This window comes from Pogona vitticeps, chromosome 5 (genome assembly GCF_051106095.1).
Source record: "Pogona vitticeps strain Pit_001003342236 chromosome 5, PviZW2.1, whole genome shotgun sequence".
NCBI lineage: Eukaryota > Metazoa > Chordata > Lepidosauria > Squamata > Agamidae > Pogona > Pogona vitticeps.
The window spans coordinates 127062273-127076900 of NC_135787.1; the positions used below are offsets into that span (position 1 = coordinate 127062273).

At 39.9% G+C, this 14628-nt stretch overlaps 1 protein-coding gene across 10 annotated transcripts in view; it reads left to right on the forward strand.

The window, feature by feature from the left end:
* GRM8 (glutamate metabotropic receptor 8) overlaps positions 1-14628 on the forward strand; it is a 643193-nt gene that overhangs the window by 300971 nt on the left and 327594 nt on the right. For all 10 annotated transcript variants that reach the window (XR_012087423.2, XM_078376738.1, XM_078376737.1 and 7 more), the window contains 3 exons: positions 774-909; positions 2350-2504; positions 4902-5039. Coding sequence is in view for 9 of the 10 variants with exons in the window: in XM_078376738.1 (XP_078232864.1) it covers positions 774-909; positions 2350-2504; positions 4902-5039 (429 nt within the window). In the remaining variant the exon portion in view is untranslated. The remainder of the gene's footprint in view (positions 1-773; positions 910-2349; positions 2505-4901; positions 5040-14628) is intronic.

Below are 14628 nucleotides of genomic sequence, written 5' to 3' on the forward strand. Positions count from 1 at the left end.
TTTAGCCACGGACATTTTTCAAATCTAGAGATTTCCAGAGCAAGGTGTCCTTTGCCAGTTTCAGGAGGTACAAAGTCCATGTTATTGGTGAGAAAGTCCAATCCCAATGCATTTCCATAATGAACTTTGTGGATGGAAGAAGAAGAGCGTTTTTTTCTTTTTTGTTTTTTATGTGAACATCTATAGTAAGACTTGTATAGGTCCCCTGCAGACCTGGTCCAGGCCCTGATTCATCTTGTGCTAGTTCACATGTAAGTAATATGAAGTTTTTATTGATGATCCAACACAGCTTTAATAAGATGCTTAAATCACGAACGCAATTTAATTAAAATGCTGTGGTTAGCAGTTAGAATAGATAAAGCCGTGGCTCCTAGGAAATGCATGCAAGTTCACTGCAACCGTACCGTATCCATCACAGTATTTCTCCCTGATTTGTGATCTTAATGTCGTACTTAATAAATCATGATGTTCAGCGTTACATAAGAAATATTGAAACAAAGGAACCTCAGGACATAATATTCATATCACAAATGTATGTCTCTGACAAATTTTTTTTGAAAGCTTGGAAACATTTGACTGCCATGTAAGGTGGATGGCAGTGGGTGTGTTACAGTTGCAAGATTACATCCCTAAAGTGTTTTTGGCTCAGCTGTCTCCTATAAAGGCAGTATGATGTTTTCATTGTAAATGGGCTGTGCTGATTACATACCTACAACCTTTAACAGCTTGTCAGCAATTAGCTTTTCCTTTTTTCCCCCCTCCTCAATCCCTAGGTGGTGTTTGCATTGCTCAGTCTTTAAAAATCCCCCGTGAACCGAGACCAGGAGAATTTGACAAGATCATCAAGCGGTTGATGGAGACTCCTAATGCTCGTGCGGTGATCATGTTTGCCAATGAGGATGATATCAGGTGCTTGCTTATCTTTCTATTTCAGTCCTGCATAGGATGGGCAGCTTGTTATTGGATACAGCTAGTGAGATACATGGTTTGAAACCAATACGGAATCCCTGGCAACACTGCGATACATAGGAATTAAAATATTGCCAGTATTGAACTGCTGGGTTAGGCATCTGGCTGCAGAGCTAGAGGTTGGGAGTTCGATTCCCCAGTGTGCCTCCGTGACAGTGGCTGGACTTGATGATCCATAGAATCTGTTCTAGCTCTGCAATTCTAAGATGATGATGTTGATAATATAGCACAGTATACCATTGCTCCATAGAAACCCAACAATTACTGGATTTACTCTAATTACAGTTTTGTATAAGAGTGAGATTCCCCAAAGGCGTAGGTTCCTTTAAAATGATCCAGATTTTTGGGAGGAAGGGGAATACTTTTTTAAAAAAAGGGAATTTACTTTTCTAAGCCAAACTGTAGGATTCAGGGAGGGCGGGGGAATGGGACCCTGCCAGTGTTTGCTAATCTCAAAAGCTCCCAATAGCCCTCATCCCTTGAAAACAGTAGTTCTCAACCTAGGGAAATCCAGAGGTTCTTGGACTGTAGTTCCCAGAAGCATTCATTCCCAGTTCTGATGGCCAGAGTTTCTGGGATTTGCAGTCCAAGAACACCTGGGTTATCCAAGGGTGAGGACTGCTGCTTTAAAAAATATGCATTGCTTTTCCTAATTTAGCTGTCACAAAGTGGGAATGTTGTGAACCACAATGGTGTCATACACAAAAAAGTGAGGATAATCTGTCACATTCTTTCATCTTTCTTCGTGTCTCTCACCATGGGGACAAAAATTCTAGGGGATCACGGAAGAATTATTTATCCATAATTAGTGAAAGAAGAAACAGTGACAGAAGACAGTGAAGGGAAAAGTAATCCCCCCCCCCGGCATAATCTTGACAATAAAAAAAGAGAGAACAAAGGGTATAAAATACTTTGGGAGGGTTGCAGTCTGTAAGAAATTATTTGCAGAGTAAGTGATGCTGGTGGGAGATAAAAAGTGAGGAAACACAAGAATAAAACTTGTTTCAGAGTAAGAGAAGAATTTGGAAGCTTGCTTCTCTTTTGAGGTAAGGTTTTATATGGCTCCAGAGTTTGTACCTTGTCCTACTTTGGGAGAACTTGACTGGCAAATAATTTCGGAGACCAAAACAAATGGAGCAAATAAGAATGATAGATGGAACGATGTTAAAAGAACACGAGAGAAAGGCTGATGCAAATTAAAATGTTTACTGTGTTGCCATATTCACATAAGTCTCTACTCTGTTTTTAGGAGGAAGATACTTCATTCTATGAGAAAGAGTATTTGATGAACTGGATAAATGTAACCAGTTTTAAGAATATCTCAGCTTTTAGTACATGTTTTAAAAATAATTTTTCTTCTTATTTTTTTTAAATTTACAGGCGAATATTAGAAGCAGCTAAGAAAATCAATCAAACTGGGCATTTCCTTTGGATAGGTTCAGACAGTTGGGGGTCTAAGATTGCTCCCGTTTATCAGCAAGAAGAAATTGCAGAAGGCGCCGTCACCATTTTGCCCAAAAGAGCTTCCATCGATGGTAAGATTATCTCATTGATTCTAGTGAGGATGAACTATTAGAGCCCTTGAAGTATAAATTTCAAATCACTTTGAGCTCAGTGCCACAAAGGAATTCAGGGAGTTAAGCGCCCTTTATGGGCTTCTGATGGTGACAAAGAAAGACTTTGAATTATATTTGCACCGTGTTTTCTGCAGCTGCATTATCTTTTCATTCCCTCTTGTATAATTACCGAGTGAAATAGTCTCTCAAGACGGTTGTTTGAAGCCGTAGATTTCATTGTGCTTCCAATTTATAGCTTCTCCAAGATAAGGGGAATTTCCTTCTGTTGCCAACAGTCTTTATATGCCTTGTTTACTATACACTAGATCCTTCCCATACTAGAGAGCTCCACCCACTTTCCATATACCAATTACATCACTTCCTTTCACTGTCAGTCATAGACCTCTATGTGCTCTTAATGGATTCTTATGCCATTTAATTTGTGTTGTTTGCCTGTGGAAAATGGATTGTCTCTTCACGCCTTACGGGTGAAAATTAGATATACAAACCCTGTGTATTTCCAGATCCTAGACTTGCAGACTACATAAATGAAAAGTCATATATGGAGAGAAAATAGTTCAATGCTGAATACAAGGTTGCATGTAGAAAGTGTCAAGTTCACTAGGTTTCATGTTTGGTTAAGAAAACAGGATCAATTATGGTAGCAGGTGATGCGAAAAGTCTTGTTTTGTTTCTTTGAAAACCTAGAGTTGCTTTTGGGAGTAAATTATTCTGATCAAGGTGAGCAAATACACTGACCTGGGGTTAGGCAGTCTTTCATCAAAACTAGTGCATTTATGGAATAAATCAGTATGTAGTGGTGTGTGGGTTCCATCATTTGTTTTATGTAACATAGAAAACTCAGTACAGTATAGGTTGTCAAATTCTCCCATCAAGAAAGTGTATTTAAGATGTAAATCTAAGTACACACTTTAGTGAGCAAAGCCCCTTTGTTGCAGTGGCTTTATCTGAATGTTGTTGTCAAATTTATTCAGCAATGTTTACTGTGTCTAGATGGAACTTAGCCTGGGCTTGTACATCCCCCCCTCTCCTCCTCCAGCATGACCACAAAGATGAGCCCAGAAGTTTCCATGTCAAGTTAATTTCAGTTTAGGCCATCTTGTATGCACCTCAAACTGTGGTTAATCTTAACCATGTCTTGTTGAAACAAATCAGCATTCTAACACAAGATTGAAGTCGGTGTGCATTTAAAAAATATGTGGTAACATTAATCATGGTTTGTTGGTTTTGGATGATACAACTTTAAACAAAAATGAAAAAAACATTAAATCTCATGTAGCTATTCCAGATAATTAAAGTAAGGAGGGATAGAATGGGCTAGCCTGGTTCGAGTTATCATAAACCATGGTCCATTGAGGCTTTTTGAATAAATCTATCAGGGTTACTTCTTAGTAAACACGTCAGATATCATTGTTTAAAATGTTTGGGTCAATATTTTTTATAAAAAACATTTATGTGATACAGAATGTATGAAACAATACAATCCAAGTCACTTACAGTCAACCCTCAACTTACGAACGGCCCTAGTTACGAACATTTCGACTTACGAACCGCTCTGATAGGAAAATATGGACTCGACTTGCGAACTTGGATTCAAGTTACAAACAGAAAAAAAGTGCAGGGAAGGCAGGGAAAGCAGGAAATTTGAACTTTCAGTTAGCAAAGAGGCTGCTTGTCTGCTTCCTCGCTCATCCAAGCGGTTAGAGAGTGGGAAGAGAGACCTGGGACTGCCTGGTATTGTCACTTTTAAATGTAAAATTTAGTTCAAAAGCTGCTTTGTTTGGGTTAAACAGTGCTTGGGTAAAAGAGAGCTTAGTTTTAGTTAAAACCTGCTTGGGTAAAACCTGCTTGGTTGTTTAAAAGCTGATTGTTTTGAATTAAAAGATGCTTGGTTGAAAATGTGCCTGCTTTGGTGTAAAAGGTGCTTGATTTAAAAAGTGTTCTGTTTAAACAGTGTTTGTTCGTTCCCTTTGTGGTTTCCTGCCTTTTTTTTAACCTACGCCATCTTAGGTTAAAAAAAGAGGGGGAATATCTGCCCCTAGTGGTAGGAACAGATTAACCGGCTTTGCTTTAGTTCCTATGGGAACTAATGCTTTGACTTACAAACCGCCCGTTGACCTAAGAACCAAAAACAGCCGGAACGGATTAATTGGTTTTCAGTGCATTCCTATGGGAAATGCTAATTTGAGTTATGAACTTTTCGACTTACAAACTTCCTTCCGGAACGGATTAAGTTAGTAAATCAAGGATTGACTGTAAAATGTATTTTTAATACATGTCCTTTATTTGTGCATGTTTGCACAATAATTTTTAATACATGTCCTTTATTTGTGCATTATGCTTGTTTTTACATAGGCTTTGACAGGTATTTCAGAAGCCGGACTCTAGCAAATAACAGAAGGAATGTGTGGTTTGCAGAATTCTGGGAAGAAAATTTTGGATGCAAGTTGGGTTCTCATGGAAAGAGAAATAGCAACATAAAGAAATGTACAGGTAACTACCTCACCAAAGTGCTTATCTCATTTGAAATGTCTATATTAATACACAGAAATTTATTCAACAGTTCTTCAAGTCATGTTATGTCTGTTCTTCACACCTGAATCATATAATCCCACTATTATGTCAGAATTCACATACATTACAATCCATCCAGATCAAACCAAGAATATATCAGCACTATCCAGTTGTATTTATTTTATTTATTTATTTATTTATTTAATTTATACCCCGCCTATCTGGCCCATCGGACCACTCTAGGCGGCATCAGTTAGATAGCATTTTGATGATTTGGCTTTAATCCTATGAAAACCTGAGATTTGTAGTTTGGTGAGGGACAGTTTCTGTTGTAAGTCTGGGGGGGGGGAACATAGACCTTTCTATTAAAGAATTTTGGGTGCCCACCAAAGTGCAAACACCAGGATTTCAGAGTATGGAGTCATGACAATTAAACTGGTATCAAACTGCTGTAATGTACATACTGGACGTTTGTAACCGGTATGTCCCTTTATATTCTGGATATGAAGGAAGATAGTGTTGTGTCCAGCTTCAGAAAAAAGGTGAAATTTGTGTTGTGCAATAGTTTGTCCTCTATTTTTCACAAAGGTTTTATTTCCCTGTCAAAAATGCTTCCATTTTAATGGGTCATTCTCATTTTTTACACTTACTGCTACACTGCAAGATAGCCAAGAGTGATGCATTTCTTTGCCCCCCCCCCATGACATCTCTCAACATCAACAGCTGCCCAGCCAGCCGACACTTCCTGATCTTAAAAAAACTGTGGAAGAAGTCTGACATTGTCTTTTGGAATTTAATCTAAATATGGGAGGCTGGGGGGGGGCATTGTGCATTGCAAAGAGAGGACTGGAAAAGGCAAGGCAAGATACGCATGGCCTTTCATAAGTAAACAAAAGCACAAGAAGCTTGAATCTCAGTCATGAGAATTTCTGAGAAATTGTAACACTAAAATTCTATTTAGACAAGTTTTGAAAACCTATCTGTTTGCACACATGCATGCACACACACAGAGATAGACACACACACAACTAAAGTTGTGGCTAAATGTGTTGCATGTTTGTACATTATTGACTTTATTGGAGTACACACTGATGTAGAGCACCATATAAATAAATAGTATTATCATATTAATATCATTATTTCAAAGAGAATTTGATTGAGAACATGATCAAATTTTACAGGGGAATATTTTTCAGCATAGCATTACTCTGAGTGTTTTAGTGATGTGCCATCAAGTTGCATGTGGCATATGTGTCAGAGTATTGACAATTTACAGGCCTGAACAGAAAAGAGCAGAAGTAATAATGAGCTACCATGTTGTACAGGTGTGTGATTTGCTGAGTCACAGTGACTCTGGAGAGGTGGTGCCTTGGATGATGCAACCTGAGTACAATATTGCATGACCCTGCTGTGATTGGATAAGAGCAGAGGCTCAACTGTATATATATATATGCACTGTTTAGAGAACATGTACCCTCCACCTTCATCTGATGATGCCATGCTGTTATGCTGCCACTTTCTACACTTGTACATATGCTGTAAATACATGTGCTGGAGGAAGCTGAACATGTCTGCGTGTGTTATTTCGCCTTCTGGACCTGAAAATACTAACTCTGCTGGATTCTATCCTGGTTTGCAGTAACAATATAACAACTCTAATAGGGCTTTCAAGGAATGTAAAATATCTGTATCATATCTGTGATGAAAAAGTTAAGGGAACATACTCTTTTTTTGTACTGTAAGGTAGAATTGTCACCCAGTATGGTGTAGTACCCTGTTTCCCTGAAAATAAGACAGGGTCTTATATTAAATTTTGCTCCAAAAATACATTAGGGCTTATTTTCAGGGGATGTCTTATTTTTTTCATGTACAACAATCTACATTCATTCAAATACAGTTCTGTCATCTTCTTCTGGTTGCTGCGCAATGGTGGAGGGCGGGGTTTCACTTAACTGGGGCTTATTTTTGGGGTAGGGCTTATATTATGAGCATCCTGAAAAATCATACAAGGGCTTATTTTCAGGTTAGGTCTTATTTTGGAGGAAACAAGTTAGATAGAGTGATGGAGTAGGACTCTGGAGAACAGGGTTCGAATCGCTGCTCAGCTATAGAATCTTACTGGGGGAGTAGAACTGGGAAAACCACTCCTTAAATACCGCACTTACCTTGAAAATCCTGTTAGGGTCTCTATAAGTTGGCTCTAGCTTGATGGCACATAGCAACAAAAAGGTAAAATTAAAATGAAACTATTACAGTACAATCAAATAGTCCCCCCCCCTTCTATTTAAGTCTTTCGGAGTTCAGTGGAACCTATTCCCTTGCAATTGTGCTTAGGACGGCAGTCTTTAAAATGCTTGTGCCTTCTAGCACTGAGTGATTGCCTAATAAAACAAAATAAATCAGTTTATTGATTAATAAAAGGTATATGATTAATCAATTAAAATTGAATGGCTTAGTCTCCTACTAATTTGTATTTTATTAGAATACATCCTAAGTAGTTAAAGCATGGGGAAAAATTATCATTTTGAAAGCTGAGGATGGAAATTAAAAGAGTAGCACAGCTAACTGAAATTTGTGTTTTCATTCACCTTTACTAATAGATATTTCTACCGAAACAGGACAAAACTCAACATAGGTTTATTTAATCAGTTGGAGGCACATTTGTCAGATGTCTGGATTTTGTTAATCATACTTTATTCTTTTGTGAACTAGCTGGCTGGGTAGCACAGTTGTTTAGGTATCTGGCTGCGGAAGCCAGAGGGGTGGGAGTTCAATTCCCAGCTGTGCCTCCTGCAAGTACAAGCCAGCCTGTGTGGCCTTGGGCGAGCTGCACAGTCCAAGGGAGCCCCCAGATGAAAGGAATAGGAAACCATTTCTGTGTATTCTCTACCTAGAAAACCCCAAAGAGGGTCACCATAAATCAGAGTTGACTTGACAGAACATCATGATGATGATGATGATGATGATGATGATGATGATGATGATGATGATGATGATGATGATCTGAAATGGTCGTTAAGGCCTTACTTTACTCTTTGATTTTAAATTTTCCGCACAGAGGGGCCGTTATCCAGACCTCACCCAAAACATTAATTAAAATTATTCCTTCCATGCATATCCTTCTCCTGTAAGGGAGACAGCTTTATGTTTCTGTATGGTTTGCATTTTGTTTTAACTATTCTGCAAGCCTAATCAGCCTTTAAATGCCTATAATGACTGACTGCAGTGTTAAAAATAGAGATGGGAAAAGAAATTTCATGAGCCATATACAGCAAGTTCACATTTGCCTAATTTGTGCAGGTCTTGAGCAAGCCATAATGTTTGTCTCACTGGAAGACTTTATGGTGCTTTATAACAGATATAAAAATCTGTATTTGATGGCTACAAACTTCTCAGCTGAAATGTTAAAATCCCCTTCATTTTGGTCTTATTTCTGAAACTTAATAAGATCAAAGATATACCTATTTATCATCATTCTTAAACACACTCTTATCGTAGAGTAATATTATAAACTTTAACAGAAATTCTAGAAAACATTACTTTTAGAAAGCATTAACGTTAGACAACATTGTGTGAGATATGCTAGAAAACAAGTTGTTTCCTTACTATTAATCCAACAGTATTATCTATACCAGTGATTCCCAACCTTGGGTAACCCAGGTGTTCTTCACTGCTGTTCCTACAAGCCTTCACCATCAGCTGTGCTTGTCGAGGTTTCTGGGGATTGCAGAGGCTTGTCTACATCTTTAGGTCCATGAATCAGGACGAAGGTAAATGAAAGAAATCATGGGCTGTGAAAGATTTTGGGAATGATCACTGTAGCTATTGTTGTGTAATCCAGACAGAGAGAAGAAAACAATCATTATTTTATTTCAAACCTAGTCCTGAATTGGTAGCAGTGCTAAAAATGGTCTTACTGTGTGATCCATGCCATGGTAGATTATCTCAAAGTAGAGAAAAATGTTATAGCTGTTCTTCCTTTTCCTCTGAGAATTATTGAATGTGTAGAGATGCCTTATTGGTCTAGAAATAGTAGCAAGAGTCATCTCTAAAGCCATATTGCTCGCTGAGAATCATAAAGTTGAAAGGAGCTGCAAAAGGTCATCTAGTCCTAAACCACACAGATACAGAAAATCCACTAGTACAGCTACATACCAACCACTGCTTACAACAGCCTTATAAAGGCATTCTGTTCTACTGTTGAACAACTCACACTATCAGGAAGATCTTCCTTCCAGCAGGGCTTTGGAAGTAGTAATGGATTAAGACTGCTCTGCTGAGTTTATTTTCTGTCCACACTAGATAAGCTGAAAATATCACTGTGCCTTCAGATGTGCTCAGATAAAGCTGCCCCGGACAATCTAGGCTTTTGGGGAAACTAGTAAAAAATCACATTCAACTTGAAAAATGTTACCCTCTTAGTTTCTGCTTTGGAAAAAGCTTCATGTAAAATAGTGTGCTGGTTTCTTAGCCTAGATTATCCATCCAATTTTTATTTCAAGAAGCTGTGGATAGTGTTCTGAAACACAGTTTCCTTGAAATGGAGCAAGTGCTCTAGATACTACACCATGTGGCAGTAAATGGAGCAATGGGTAAAAGCACCTCTTACTGCTAAATGGCGACTGTTCATGGTGAAAGATGCCACTGCTTTATTGGATTACTCTACTTGACAGCACTCAAATTGTATATATGTCCTGTATAAAGGCTAGTATCTGCTAGCATGGTAAGTGACTATGACTGAATGAAGTTTTAGAAGAGGTAGACATATTAGTCTGTCCTAGCAAATCAGGCAAAAGGGGGGGGGGAGTAAAACTTACTTTACAGTATAGCAGCTAGTATTTAAGGTGCCACAACATTTTTGTTTTATTTTTATCTTGTTACTGCCTGATAGAATTGATGGGTAATTATACAGAGGGAGGTGTGCCAGAACTAGCAATTATACTAGTTGAGAAGTGTGACGGAATATTTGAGAGTGCAACTGTGAACTGATCAGTATGTGTGGTTCCTGGCTGGGGAGGTTCTAAGTTATCTACTAGGGGTTATGAGTGAGGGACAGTTAGCTAGAACGATGAGTTGTTTGAAAGTTGAATGTGGTCAGTTTTTGGAAGGGGCTGTGAGCAATAATGTAATCTTTTTAAAGTATCTGAATCAAAACAATTGCCAAAATGTGATTTGTGTATGTGTAGTATTATTATTATTACTATTTAAATAATTAAGAGGTGCATGGAAAAAAGCAGCCGTAGGAATGTAGATTGTGCTTTTAAAAATGAGACTTGAACAATAGTTTACGAACACATTGCGAAACAATTATTCAGTTTTCCATCCAAGCCTGAGAAAATGGTCACTGTACATTGCCCCCCACCATACCGGAATAAATAGGCAAGACACAGGTAATGGGATAAACTGGGCCACTTTATTGAATAGGTGATGATAACTGAAACTATTCCCAACTAGGGCCTGCAGTAGTGCGGTTCAGGCTTGAGGCTGAAGGTCTCACCGGACCCTCCCCCCAACCACATACGGGCGAGTCCCACGCCCCATTGTCACACAATCCCTCAGACAGCGTGATGCTGGCCGGTACCTAATGCAACCACCCCCTGGGCCTGTAAGTCCCCTCTCATTGGCAACCCAAGGCCCAGGGAGGGCCCCAGCCCATAATTTCCCCAGACCCTGTAACCTCACGATCACCATTGAAACTGTGTAAAAATTGTAGCCACAGTTTTAAATCCTGCCTCATTCCCCTTGTCACCCTAGACCAATGAATGGGTTTACGTAGGCCACTCATAGCATTGCATAGCTTCCTAAGGAAAAGGATAGTGCCAGGCACTATCACCTTACAAGCAAAGTTGAGGTGCCTAACTATTTCTGGAAGCTCCCTCAGGGTGACTTTCTTCTTTCCCTCTAACTGTTCGAGCCTTACCCTAAGATCAGTAATTTTTTCTAATGGCAACCTACAAGCCTGCTGCTGAGACGGTCCCTCTGATTTATCATCCGCTAGAGGGAGCCCCAGTTCTTCGGCCATCTCCTGGAAGAGCGCCATCAGTGCTCCACGTCTACCTGAATCTCGTTGCCCACAAAAAAGGAAACCATCTAAATAATGGGCAGAGCTTCTCAGACCCGTCCTGCGCTAAAGCTCCCATTCCAAAAAGCAACTGAATCACTCAAATGCTGCACATGAAACAGAGCACCCCATCAAGAGGGCTCTGTCCATAAAAAAATTCCCCTTCAAAGTAAATACCCAGGAGTTCAAAATCATCAGGGTGAACCAGGAGAAGGTGAAAAGCTGATTGGACATCACATTTCACCAACTCCGCCCCCACACTGCATACTTGCACCAAGCGAACTGCAGTGTCAAATGACATATAGTGGACGAAACACAACTCCTGGGGAATACAGTCATTGACTGACTCACCCTCAGGGTAAGATAGATGATGGATGAGCCTAAACTCACACGGGGCTTTCTTGGGAATTAAACCTAATGACACCTGGAGGTTAGGTACTGATGGGTTCCTAAAAGTCCCCAGAACCCTGCCCTCATGTACTTCTTTGCCTATTTTCGCCCAAACAATATGGTCCATCCCCAATAGTGACTTCAAATTATTTGCAAATGCTGCCTTCCTATTACCAACTACTGGGATGTGAAAAATAAACATAAAGCCCTCTAACAAGTATAGTGGGGTCTCTACTTAAGAACTTAATCCGTATTGGAAGGTGGTTCTCAAGTGGAAAAGTTCTTATGTAGAATCTGCATTTCCCATAGGAATGCATTGAAAACCATTTAATCCGTATCTGCTGTTTTCCGTCCATAGAAACTAATGGGAAGCTGCTATTCCGCCTTCTGCCACTAGAGGGGGATATTTTTTTCTTTTTTTCTTAGGTCAGGGAACAGTGTTAAAAGCACTTCTGATGAAGCTAATTTTGAAGCAATGGACTGAAAACCAATTAATCCGTTCTGGCTGTTTTTTTGTTATGTAGAGGTGCGTTCGTACATTGAAGCATTAGTTCCCATAGGAACTAATGCAAAGCTGGTTAATACGTACTCTACCACTAGGGGGAGATTTTTTTTAACCTAAGATGACCTAAGGTTAAAAAAAGAGCAGGAAAGGTTTTTTTTTCCCTGTTCTTATCTAGGATTTCTGTTCTCAAGTTGAAGCAAAATTTAGCAAACGGAGCTGTTCTTAAGTAGAATTGTTCTTAAGTAGGGACGTTCTTAAGTAGAGACCCCACTGTAAACAGCATCCTCCTTCAATGGATAACTAGCTAACCACCTTTCCAGTATCTGAATTCTAATGGGGCTAGGACTCTTTACCAGAGCCAGGTGGCCCATCCGGTTTCTTACCACCTCCAGCTTTTTGCTATCCCCTTTCTGAGGTTGCCTCCTAAAGCACTTAGAGCTGGCATGGTAGCCTCCACATAGAGAACATTTGTGTCTGTAACAACAGCCCTTTTTGGCGCATGAACCCCGCAAATTAAACTCCCAACAGAGCAGGCAGGGTTGAACCACCTGCCCTGCTCCAAGACAAGGAGTATTAACCTGACCAGCTTTCTGTATGAGATGCCCACTATCAAACCTGTCTCCTTGTGCTGGGCATGCTGGTATCATAGTCTGAAGCCACAACCCAAGGTGTGGCTCATCTCATCTCATATTCAGGTAAATTGCAGCTGTCACATGAAAATGTTCTTCGTAGATAAGCCATGTATGCCCTGGAAAATCCATGTCCACCCTATAAATAAGATCTAAGTATTGGAAGAGGGATTGAGCCCGCCGTGGCTGAGCCTTGACTATCACACCTGTGTATTTAAGAAAACCTGGCAACCAATTTGACCAGGTTCTCTCTGGTTTGTGACATCGGCGTGTTTTCTTCTCCACCTCATTGTCCTTATCTACAGCTTAGGGGTCCACCTCACGATTAAGCAGGCTAAAGATATCCATGTAATCTTCTTTGCAGATCTGTTCCTTGGTGGGCGGAGTCAAATAATCTCCCAGTGGTAAAGCATAGTCCCCAAAGGGAGAGCCATCAAGGGAACAGAATTATACCCTGTGTCTGGCACTGATGGGTATGGCCATACTCCTACACCTGACATTGGAGCCATTGGAGTAGGGAAAGCAGCCTGTGGGTAAGGTGCCTACCATTCTCCTGCCCCTGGTCCAAAAATTGCTGCCCTACTGCCTACCTCTCTAGGGTCCTGCCACACTGCTTGTAAAAAGCCTGGTTGTTCTGGCAAATAACTACAATACCAAGGCCAAGATAGTGTAGCTCTATCTATCTATCTATCTATCTATCTATCTATCTATCTATCTATCTATCTATCTATCTATCTATCTATCTATCTATCTATCTATCTATCTATCTATCTATCTATCTATCTATCTATCTATCTATCTATCTATCTATCTATCTCTAACTAACTAACTAACTAACTAACTAACTAACTAACTAACTAACTAACTAACTAACTAACTAACTAACTAACTAACTAACTAACTACTTCTTTATTTATAACTTAGTAAGTTATTGACCTGTATTAAAACACAATAACAATATACAAAACACCAACACTGATATTCTGCCTAGATTTAATGGATTAACAAACCAATAAACTGGGTCTGCTAAACTCAATCAAAATAAAAAAGCTTAAAGATCTGTGGGGGAGGGGGAAGGGGGGCAGGAATTTTCAAGTAAGGGATAACCCTCAAAGATGCCCAAACAAAAACCACAACTAATTATCCTCTGTGGGGTGGGTGCCCAGACACCCACCTACATTCACAGGGAGCCCCTGTTGGGGTGCCCCCACCCCGCAGGAACCAAAGCCCACACAAAGGCTGATCATTTTCCCCCTTCCTTCCTTCCTTCCTTCCTTCCTTCCTTCCTTCCTTCCTTCCTTCCTTCCTTCCTTCCTTCCTTCCTTCCTTCTCTCTCTCTCTCTCTCTCTCTCTCTCATTTATTTATTTAAAATAAATATTTTACTGTTTATCCACGAAGAGGAGTTGTCTATATATATACAACTCCTCTTCGTGCCTAAATAGGCACCTCGAATAAAGAGGCCTCGTGCCCGCAAACCTGGAGTGGGTGCTAATGCAGCCGCTCGATCGACTCCCCAAACCGAAAGTGCTGCACCACGTGCATTTTCACTGACAACAGCACCTACCCAACCTCTCCAGAAGTCATCCACAGAAGAGGCCAGGGCAACGCAGGAGCTCGGTTAAGAACCATGCCAATGACCACCCCACTAGGTGACACAAAGTGCAGTTGCGTCTTGCCTCATCCAGTGGGGGGGGGCAAAGAGGCTTTGCCCACCAATGCGATGCATGGTGGCAGATCAGGCATAAACATTTCCTTGCAATTAACAACTTTGATATTTTAAGATATGTATTCTCTGCCTTTTGCTTTTCAAATGTGCCATTTTAGGCTATGAGTGCCTGCATTTTTAGAGCAAAGCATTCTTTATTGGTACTGTATTCTTATTGCATTTTTTATGCTCTTGTAGTTTGAATTGAATTCTGACTTAAGAATTTGCCTGCAACTTAAGCTTTGTTTTCTTATTTTTTAAGGATTTGTGCCTGCAT